The 10,930-nt window shown below is 41.5% G+C and overlaps 2 protein-coding genes across 2 annotated transcripts in view; one reads left to right on the top strand and one right to left on the bottom strand.

Annotated features, from left to right (window-relative positions):
- LOC137990685 (uncharacterized) overlaps window positions 1-3,247 on the bottom strand; it is a 4,317-nt gene extending 1,070 nt beyond the window's left edge. The window contains exons 1-3 of the mRNA XM_068835810.1: window positions 2,677-3,247; window positions 1,195-2,191; window positions 1-744 (exon numbers count right to left, since the gene is read on the bottom strand). The exon at window positions 1-744 is cut by the window's left edge and continues 1,070 nt beyond it. Of these exons, the coding sequence (XP_068691911.1) occupies window positions 1-744; window positions 1,195-2,191; window positions 2,677-3,237 (2,302 nt within the window). The 5' untranslated portion in view covers window positions 3,238-3,247. The remainder of the gene's footprint in view (window positions 745-1,194; window positions 2,192-2,676) is intronic.
- Window positions 3,248-9,568: 6,321 nt separating this feature from the next.
- LOC137992838 (melanocyte-stimulating hormone receptor-like) lies at window positions 9,569-10,747 on the top strand. The gene has a single exon (XM_068838375.1). The coding sequence runs from the start codon at window positions 9,685-9,687 to the stop codon at window positions 10,609-10,611; it is 927 nt and encodes a 308-aa protein (XP_068694476.1). The 5' UTR covers window positions 9,569-9,684; the 3' UTR covers window positions 10,612-10,747.
- The last annotated feature ends 183 nt before the right edge of the window (window positions 10,748-10,930 follow it).

Raw genomic sequence — 10,930 nt, 5'->3', positions numbered from 1 at the left:
ATAGGTTGTACTGATCGTATACCAGAGGATGGTTGAGCTGAATAGTTTCAACGACCTCCTTCGCTGCACTAAAGTTAGCTTCCTCTTGAGATGCCCGGATATCGGCTTCATCTGCTGGGTCCTTTTGCCGTAGTGTAGCGCTTTGCCTTGAGAAGAAGGACGCAATCTGCAAACTGGTTAGGAATTCTGAGGACTGGAAAAGTCGCACACCATCTGCTCCACGGGCGCGTCTCATTTCCCTCGCCACAACCTCGGCGTCAAGCTTACGGCCCGTTGTTTGACCGATAGAGAATTTCGCCAGTAAGTAAGACTTTTGCTTTTCGCTGAATCTATACGCCTTCTTTGCTGCTCTGAGGGCCCATCCCTCATTTGGTACAAAGTGACCCTCCTGGTGAGCAACTGGGGCTTTAAGAGAGGGCAATATGCCAACACCTTCTTCCAAATGGGTCTTGTACCCCATTTTCGCTAAATCCATTAGAGAATATTTCTCCGGGGATCGGGAACATTTTTCTACAGACAGATGTTTCTCTAAAGCAGACACTCTTTGGAACACACGAACGCAGCCGTCTTGAGGACAGGAATAAACCCCTGTGGATAGGTCACTGTCTTCCGAAATGACACCAGATGGCTCGGCCACAGTTGCTGATGTTGAAGCTGTCTGTCCAACCTGTTTTTCAGATTTACATCGGAAGGAAGTAAAATCTCCTTCGGAGAATGATTTCTGAAGTACTTGGTATCGAGGACCTTGGGTAAATAAATTAATACCAATAAAGAGTTGTTTTCTGATTTCTTTTTCAAATCATTTATAAGTTTTTAAAGCAAACATGACAGAAATAAACGTATGTTCCCAATACATGGGTATTCATAGCTCGGTTAATAGAGCGCTGCCGCGCTAACGTACGTAGAAGTTATGGGTTTTCCCGTTTAAGCCACCCAAAAAATTGAACAAAATGGTAATTCTTTAAATTGCTCCTACAACTGCGACAATCATTTCTTCATTTATCAGAACCAAGAATATTGCGTGGGACTCCAAAGGTATCTGATACATGTACTTGCAGATAATTATTGTAGGGTAAGGTTCTCCAATAAAGTAAGGGTCTTACACTTTTGCATTTTAATACAGAATTTAAATTTAGCGGCAACTCATCCATTAATTCTCAGTAGCTCACTTTTAGTTTTAATTCCCATACTTACTTGATGAAGATCCTGGATTGATGATTTTTCCGCGACCAACACAATACGCACGCCAACAGGTAACAGACTCTGTAGAGCTAAACTCAAAATTGTTCAGTTTTGTAATGCCAGTAATAGTTTGCCCACTGTCAGGTGTTTCGATGATCGTATCAAGGGAAACAACTCTTACACCTTTCAATCCACCATGCGATAATAATGCGTCTTTAAGCTCATCGGCAGTGCAAACATCATTGCCTTCATCAATAAACGCCCTGATATGTCTTTTACAGCTTGCAGCCAGCCGGTCTGCTGCCCCCTTTCCGCCTTGGGGATCGCTAAAATCTACGCGGACTACTTTTACTCCAGTGCTTGCTGCCATCTCTCTGCAAGCTAGTATCGTGCGAGTGGAGTGGTAACAGCCTGCGTTGTCTTGTCTGAAGTAGGCTTTGTTTATCTCAGGGTGCTCGTGCTTGAGTGTTTCCAAGACATGATGCATTATGGATGCCACAGCTGAACTCCCCTGGCTGCAGGACTGAACTGCGTGGATAAAGGCTTGCCACTGTAGTTCCTCCTCCTTCCGTCTGTACACCACCGATATGTGCCATGATAACCCACGCTTGCCAAACCAGTCCGTTTGGGACTCACGGTATCTATGAGGAAGAAACTTCATCGCCCAGTCGTTGACGATGAAAACTGTCTCCTGATCAAGAGCGTCGATAGCGTCCAAACGAGCCTGGTCCTGGTGAGCCGACCTCAGCAGATGACATTTCCATGACTGGATGGCAAGCACAGAAGCGTTGACTAAGAACAGGGCCTCTTCTTTGTCATCTTGCGTGGCAAACGATGCTCTTTCTACTGCAGAGGAAATGTTCTGAAGAGTTGAGTGCAGGATCTCACATTGCTCACAGCATTCTTCGTGTTTGTGGCTACACTGCTGCTGCAGATCAGGACTGGTGGAGTCACTTAAGGCAAACACACTGCAATGACTCGCAATCTCAGATGAAGAACACACGTGGACCTGTAAGATGTTTAAAACACACAGCATTTATTGTGACAAATAGTGACAATTAAATCATTCTTTAAATTTTATACTTAAAGTCTTTGTAAAGAATGATTAAATTCTTTCCAATTGCTGTATTTATTCAATCAACCGCCCTGGGCGCTTATTAAATTTTTGGACCTTGAGAGTGGGCGCTTATTCGAGGCTGGGCGCTTATTAAATTTTCAGCAAAAGTAGTATGTTTATTTTGTAACAAAACAATAAATGGTAGTACCAAACGCGAAGATGTACCAAAAGGTTTCTGTAAAATACTCTGAAGAAAACTCCGCCTTCGGGAAGTCTCTTGAGTACTTATTCAATATTTTTCGGGGGGTTAGTTTGCGTGGGAGGAAAAGGGGGTGGGCACTTTTTCGAGGCTGGGCACCTAATCGAGGTGGGCGCTTTTTCGAGGTTGGGCGCTTATTCGAAAAAATACGGTATTATTATTTTTAATTAAGCCTTACCTTAAAATCACTTTTAAGGTATAATTTTGAACCCTTGAGCAATTCCACGTACTGCAACTCCCACTCTTTCCCGAGACCGAGCTCTCCAAGTCGGCGGACTAAATTCTCTAAGTCTTCAAAGGCACGCGCACCGTCTGCGGCTACGTAGTCAAGTCCTTGGAGAGATTTTCGGACCGAGGCCTTGCATTCCTCCAATACACGAAGCATAGTACGCTCACTGAATGGTTTAAAGCCAGTTTCGTGGCAGTACTGAGCGTACTGACGTGCTATTCTTTGGGGTATCATCGTCCTTATGACGTTTGGTATCTCAACCAGGTGGCCAGAAGAGAGTTTCAACGTTTTCTGCCCAAATGGTAGATCCTGCACCAAATGCGGACTTGTTATATACGATAAAAAATGGTCAAGTTGCTTCAGATCAACCTTTATCCTCGGCGAAGGGTGGTGCGTTGTGGGAGCCCCGCTACCATACTGTAAGCGATGCAGGTTGGCCAAGCTATAGCGATATCTAGTTAAGCCTGGTATAAATCTTGAAATATCATTGAAGCTGGCAACGCCTGACATGATAGACAAGATCTGCCTTCTTGTCTCCCACCCTTGAGCTTTACCGTATGCCTCTGCTAAGGCCTGAAGATAATTCTTGGACGTTTGTGATAATTCATCGAGTTTAAGAGCTTTGTTCATGGCAGGGGACGAGACGACCGCTTGCCAAAGAGAACCTGCATAATTAGGTGTAAGATCTTGTAGGACTGAAGAAAAGATCTCCACTGTCCTTTTGGTGTATCTCTTCTTAGTGCTCTCTCCAGCTTTATCCCATTCCATCCAGGGCTGAGTTATTGGCGGGATGTTCTTCAAAACCAGATATTCGTTCAACTTTTTACGAGGTTCTTGCATAGTGGTTGGGGCCTCGTCACTCGTCGAAGAAACAAGACTTCCGGTATCCGGACTGAGGAACGTCTCATCATCCCGTCCTCTTGACGATATCTCCAGCCTCTTCAGTTCAGTTGCAAGGTCATCAGACGATAACTCACTACTAGTTGTTTCTGCACTTGAACGGCCTGTTTCCCCCTCTACCTGAAACAGTTGAAACAAATATATTGTGTAATTACTATAAAGCATGATAAAATGTTTATTTTGTTTTATTTTATTCATAAGCCAACACCCACACAAACCCGTAAAGAAAGAAAGAAAGAAAGAAATGAAAAGAAATCCCCTAAAGTAAAAAAGGATTAAAAAGGAAATGAAAGAATGAATGATGAATTTCTTTTTGGAAGGAAAACATTTCATACCATCGTTAAAGGAGCCACTTAAGCGAACTATTTACACTAGTGTTTCTTATTACTACTTACCAACAAATGGGGCTCGGGTAACTCTTGCAGGTGCGAGACCCCGGGGACGGGCTCCACCCCACCTGAAGCAAACACTAGAGTTTGGTTGGGCTTTGCCTGTTTGCTGATATACTCGTTGCATTGTTTACAAATTGCTTTAAATGGAGAAACAAAAGCAACACAAAATGAACAGACAAACAGAAATTAATGTCAATATACTGTATAAACAATACATTTAAAACATACATAGAAAGAAGAGAACTTCCTGCCCGCAAGACCAATAATTTTGAATGAGGACTGCAAGGTGTGCTTGGATTACCCGCACCCCCAAGGCAAAAGTGACCCCTGCGTAATACAAACAAGCGACACACCACCTTATATGTGATTCTTAACCGTGAAAAATTACCATTATCTAACCAATCTTCGCAGAAAAGTTTGCAACTTACGTGATCCAACTGGAATACATGTGTTCGTGGTTTTGAAAATAAACGCCGACTTCAAGCTATCCACTCGGTGGCTCCCTTTAGCAGTTGTAGTTTTATGTACTGCTAATTCTTTAGGCACTGTACACATGGTCTTCCCTGTCCTCCAGCGGATGCCGAAATCAGCCCTGTGCCTTGGACAAATGCTCAAGGCATAGTGATGTTCTTCCACAGAGAAAACCCCTAGAAGGAGAATTTGTTGAGAATAACCACCCTCAAGTGCACGATGATAAAAAGTAAAACGTATAATAATAATATAGCTGATAAAAAGACCAAAATATTATATTTTAGGGTGGTATTTACCTGCTCTGGCTAACAGCAACTTTATTTCAGATCCTAAACCCTCATCTGCGCTGAGGTTTAAGATCTTTAAATGGCCAGTTACATCTTTCGTACAGTCTTTGAGCGCAATACATTCCAGCTGACCAGGATAATCTGTGGACTGACCGCAAGGTGTGCCCTGGGAAGGGGTGACCTTACCTAGAAGCGCTTTGTAGCTACAGTGAGCCATTCAAGAAAAGATGAGATCGAGTTAAACAAGGATATATGACCAACGCTGTATTTTCAACCTGTTGCGAAATGTTGTTGCACAATAGTGACGGGTGTGCTCTTGCGCACGGTTGCGTGACTCTCTGGTAAATTTCCTGTGCGCCAAGCATGCACGCATTTCGAAGCGCCACAAATGGATCTGAATATGAACTTTAAAGCCTCTGATGTGTTTTTACAGAAAGTTTGCAATGGTGGACACAAAATGGAGAAAAGGATAAGGTAAATGTAAATTTCGTTTTCGGTTTCAGTCGTTTCATGGTGTCAGTGCCAATTTTACAATTAATTAGTGCAGTCTGTGTTTGTTTGTTTGGGTTCGGATTACTTTCTTTAACTCCTTTTCACTTCTGTGCAATTCAACGAAACGTCGTGAGTTGATAGTCTTAAAAATATTTGGAGTACTGTGTTGCTCGCATCCTGAGCGCTTGAGACATCGAAACAAGGTTGCATTTACAGGATACGGCGCTTTAGGAAGATCAAGTGACTGAAGTAAAAATTCCAGGCAGTCTTGAGATATGTGGGGTTAGTAATTCTTTTCAACCGATCTTTATTTTGAAACTGTTTAGGTCTGAGAGGCCAAATGTGTTTATTGCGTTTAACCTAATCTAAAACGACTTGTGAATTTCAAACGAAAGAAGATATGGAAAGTGCCCTTCTGATCGAGTGACGGGACGAGAAAAATGTTTTTTAATGTTTGTTGACAAGCGCTGATAAGTTAACTGACTTGTCTCTTAGAAAGCGTACTGAGATAAACCTTGAAACTTTACTTGGTAAATCTTTAAGACCTATATTTTAGCTCTGCAATGCTTAAACTTAAAATTGTCAAAGGTAAATTTAGATTGATATATTTTAACGCAAGTGATTGTAACTATAATGTTAGATGTTTGTTATAAATCCGGCGCCATTTTGCACGTTGATATTGCTCAGACTTCCGATTCCTTCGAAGGGAAGCGTTCCGAGTTCGACCTTGAAACTTTACTTGGTAAATCTTTAAGACCTATATTTTAGCTCTGCAATGCTTAATTGTTAAAAACTGACATACCAGGAACATTTTTATCCTGATGAATATTAGCTACATTTTGCCGCTATCGGAAGCGGTCTCCGAAGGTGTTTTCTGAATGGCCTGAAAAACCATTGTACTATCATATTTGAAAAGATTAAAACATTGGTAGTGTAGAAGATTGATTGCTTTGAAATTCTTGTTATTTTGAGGTCAACTGATTTTATTTTAAGACTTCGGCGGAGGTTCATCATCGCACCTTTTGATCAACCAAAAAACCGCACTTTGACCGCATTTTGACTGCACTTTTAATTTTTCTCAATTTTCACAAATAAACAAAATCGTTGGAACTTTTGAATATGATTTTTGAAAATAGTCTACCCAAGGCTAACTTTGGGCAAAATATCAGGGATTCGCCAAATGGGTCGCTGACCGCCGATTCTCGATCCTTACAGACAGCCACTCTTAAAGCATATCCGAGTATGCCTTGTGACGCTTAAGCTTTCCAGTCGACATTCATTCCAGGAGCGTATTGTGTTTTTTCGTTATCTGGTGGAAAACAGTGGAAAGTAACATCTGAAAATCCGGGATAATTGTCCGGGTGCTTTTTCTTTGCTTCGCCGTTGGAACACTTGTACGCACAGAAATGATGTTTGTGCATTTTCACGGGAAATCGCCACACAAACACGGTGTGTCCCTTTAACCTTTCCCCGCATTAGCCTCACATTCATGCTCTAAGACCTACTCGTCTCTGGGCCGTTGGGGAATACGAACATCGTCTATTCAGTGTCGAAAGTAACTCGTGAATTACTTCGGTTTAGTATTACTTCACTCTGTGACTGGTTCAAAGTTCTCGCGCCACTTTTTCAACCAATCAGAAGTGAAACCAAAACCAACCGTGGCTCGCGCGGTCACATTTTCCCGCGCCTTGTGCCGGCTACGTGTAATTACTTCGAGTTTTGATTGGTTTACAAAGTAATTACTTTGGTTTTGGTTTTGGTTTTACGACACTCATTTGAAAACCGCTCTATTAGTTGATTTGGTTTCTGTACAGTGTCCCCAATGGGCCATTTCCGAGTCACTGTTTGTCTCGGTTTCAACGCAATCCTGGTGCACAAATGAGATGCGCATTCCTATGCAAATCAAACTCCTTTCCCTTACAATAGTTGAGTACCAAGACTCACTTCGAAACCGAGACTAACAGCAACTCGGAAATGGCCCATTAATGTACCAGCGCTATAATTAAATAAGTTCATTATCATTACGTATCTGGATTGATTAAAGAATTAAGCATCATGACTAACATTCTTGTATTTATCTTTAAACGGCAAAATAACTGAAAGCTGGATGATGCAGACAATATTTTTTATAACGAAGACGCCTTGTTAAAGTGCCCCTGTGACCAAAAAATCAGTTCGTATTTTTCTTTGGATTTCAAAACTATGTTAACAAAACACTAAGGGACCCACGTTTTAAGCCTTGATTTCAAAAAGACACCTCTTTATTTTAACTGTAATTTTCCTATTTAATGGTCCGCCATTACTAACATTACGTTCTTGAGAGAGCTGGATCGAGGAGAAAATGACGTCAAAGGTTCACTAGTTTAAGAATACAATACGTGTGTACGCCGCAGAATTAATATGCAGCACGGGGGTTTTGGGCTTTCAAACTTTTAAACTCACGCCTTGCATATATAATAAGCTGCGTTCACACGCTGAAATTTTAAGGTAGTGAGCCTCTGACGTCTCTTTTCCCTGGATCCAACCGTCTGAGGTCCAATAGGTCAGTTTTGAACGTGAGTAATGGCGGACCGTGAAATCCAAAACTTACACTCAAAGTAAACGGCCTTTGGATAAAACTCAAAGCTCAAAATTTTGCTAGTCAGTTGTTAAGCAAACACACTTTCAAAAACTGAAGGAAAAAAGGAAGTGGTTTTTTTGATCACAGAGGCACTTTAATGAAGAGGGCAACACGGCATGGTCTCCCGCTCGTTCAGAAAACATTAAAACACGAGAGGTTAAAATTGGTTCTCAGCAGTAAAATAGGAAGAATTAGTTGATTTTGTGGAACTGAAGGAGGAATTTACTGCTTTAAGGACAAACGACATGAACTCAACTTGTGATTATAGGGAATGGAACGAATGGCGCGGCGTGGCGTGGTCAAAAATCAGTTATCATTTACATAAACCATTACACTGAAAAAATCGGAACTATTTCCAAATCAGACAGAAGCCTGTTGTGATGTCAGTTCAGGCGCAAAGTAGTGGAAAAGACAATAAAGTGAACGTAATTGAGCGCATGGAAACTGCCATATAGGTTTAAAGGTACTCGATGGAACAATAAGGCTCTGCCTGAACAGCTGATATCATAAGATCGGAAAGACCTTGTTTGACGGTTGACCATCCATTAAATTTTAGGTCGTTTGAGGGCTGATGGCAAACCCCACTAAGATCGATGCCCCTCTCTCTGTTTTAAAAGTCGTGGTACCGAAGTTATTGACAAAATCACCAAATTGTACAGCGGAATTGAAACAGAAAAATAGCCAAATACATACGATAGATCATACCCGAAGTTCTGTTTTCTCTTTAATCGATTTTTACACTTTTAGAAGCTCTTTCGTTCACGTAACGTTTCAAAGCTAGTGTTTGCGTCTTGAAGCCACTGTCGTAAATCTTCGCTATCGGTGTGTTTTAGAAAATTCTTATCCCGTCATCCATTTCTTTGATATTAAGATCTTATCACTTTTTCCCCTCACTTTGTTTAATTCAGTAGGCCTGTAAAAGAATATAATATGATTGGGAGAAAATCGTTATTGGCGAATAGCATAAATAATTAGCTAAATGCACTTTGAAATTAAGAACAGCAGCAGCTGATTAAACTAACTAACTACATTGATTAAACCACTTTAAACTTGCGCATTTTAGTTGATATTGCAGTAAAGCCCTGGCAAAACTATCGAACAAAGTTGGATGTAAATGTTCAGGTAGTGGCAAAACACTATCTAACATTGCTTAACGAAACATTCAAGTTCAAGTTGGTGCTAAATTGGAGCGTTGGAGCGTTGAATCCCACTTTGTTCGATAGTTTGGCCAGGACTTAACAAAGTCATCAATCCAAGCAAACCTCGAGCACTGTTTTTATTTAACGTTAAACGTAAGTACAAATCTCTGAAACTTTGGCCTCCCAAATGAAAGGAAAAAAGAGGGAGGGACCGGGAAAGAGCCAGAATAAGAGCCATATAAGGGTCATATAAATAAGCAAGGAGAGGAAGCAAGAAGGAACACTTGAAGCAGGCAATGCAAAAGCACAATGCTATGAACCTGAGCCTTCAAGTACAGTGGCCCTACGACCCTCTTTTTCAAGTAAAGAGATGATGATATAATACACTTAACTGTTAGTCCAAGTTATTTGCCTTTCTCAGGCGACAGGTGCGAAGAGTTTCAACAAAGGAAGTTCGTTTTGAAATTAAGTTGGAAAAAAGTGGACACTGACAAGTTGCCTCGACAGGTTGCCAATGAACCACATCATTTTCCGTAAATATCGTACGAAACGTGACCATGATTTAAATTATGTGCCACAGGTGGAGGTGCATGCCAAACGTTTCACACAAAAACGTCTGAAGACAAAGAATTATTACCAAACTCGTCTGCGCTAAGATGTGCGACCAAAGGTTGATGGAAATCATACCTGTTGTGGAGCAGTACCCAGGCTTTGTCTTGGCAATCTCTGGGTTACACTTGGCATGCTCCCTACTATCGACAACCGGAAATGTTATGGTCATCCAGGCTTTGTGGAAAGCCTCCTCGATACCTTCGAATCTAAAGATATTGTTTTCGAGTCTCGCTATCGCTGATCTGGCGACTGGCCTGTTACCACAACCTATGCTAGGAATCATTTTTACGGTGATGACAGCGACGTCAGAGAAAGGAAATAATCGCTTCGATATATTTTGCCCAACGGTGTTAAACATTGGTTATTTCTCCTTTGTTTTCCTCGCCAGTGCATCTTTTTTGACAGTGACTATCATTTCGGTGGACCGACTTCTGGCTGTTTCCCTGCACCTACGGTATCAAGAACTCGTCACTTTTAAACGTGTCGTTGTTGTCTTAGTGTCAATATGGATGGCCAGTATTGTTGCTGCAACGATATTTGTAACGCTTCCTCGACACAATAACATTGCCCCAGCCATTATCGAAATCGTTGGTCTTATATTCACATCAGTTGCATATGGTCGTATTTACAAAGTTGTCAAATATCATCAAAATCAGATTCAGAGCCAACTTGCCTTGCCTAACATCCAAGCTGAAAAACTACTTCGAGAAAAAAAATCCGCTCTTAGTGCAATGTTTGTTTATATTGTATTGGTGGCGTGTTATTTGCCAAATTTGTGCTGTGAAATGTTCTGGCTCACAAGCTGGGGTGGGACAACGATTTTAATGGCTGAGCACGTGTCATTTTTCTTGGTTCTCCTTAATTCAGTTCTTAACCCTGTAATTTATTGCTGGCGATACCGTGAGATACGTGTGATCATGAACAACAGAGTAAATAATGTATTCCGCAAGCTATGCGGACCTCCAAACTAACACTGTAGTGCGCATTTCAATACAGGGCTTTTTGGACACAATTAAATCAATACACCTTGAACATTTTCAGGGTTTCATATTTTCGACCTAAGTTTTTTCAGGTTGCTACAAGACCCAGCCATGAGCTACGTGCTCGGACGCAGGTAAGCGTAGAATGTGGCCGGAAAAGGACGCGTATTTGCAGGTGTCATTCGGTACGTCATTATGCCTGAAGTAGGGACTTTCAGATCTAAGACGCGGTCGTCAACGAGAACGCTACAAAACAACATCATTGGTTAAAATAATCGTGCTGCACGTGCGGAACGCACTTTAGCACAAA

This window comes from Montipora foliosa, chromosome 2, assembly GCF_036669935.1.
Source record: "Montipora foliosa isolate CH-2021 chromosome 2, ASM3666993v2, whole genome shotgun sequence".
In the NCBI taxonomy this organism is placed as follows: domain Eukaryota; kingdom Metazoa; phylum Cnidaria; class Anthozoa; order Scleractinia; family Acroporidae; genus Montipora; species Montipora foliosa.
This window is presented reverse-complemented; position numbering and strand designations above follow the sequence as displayed.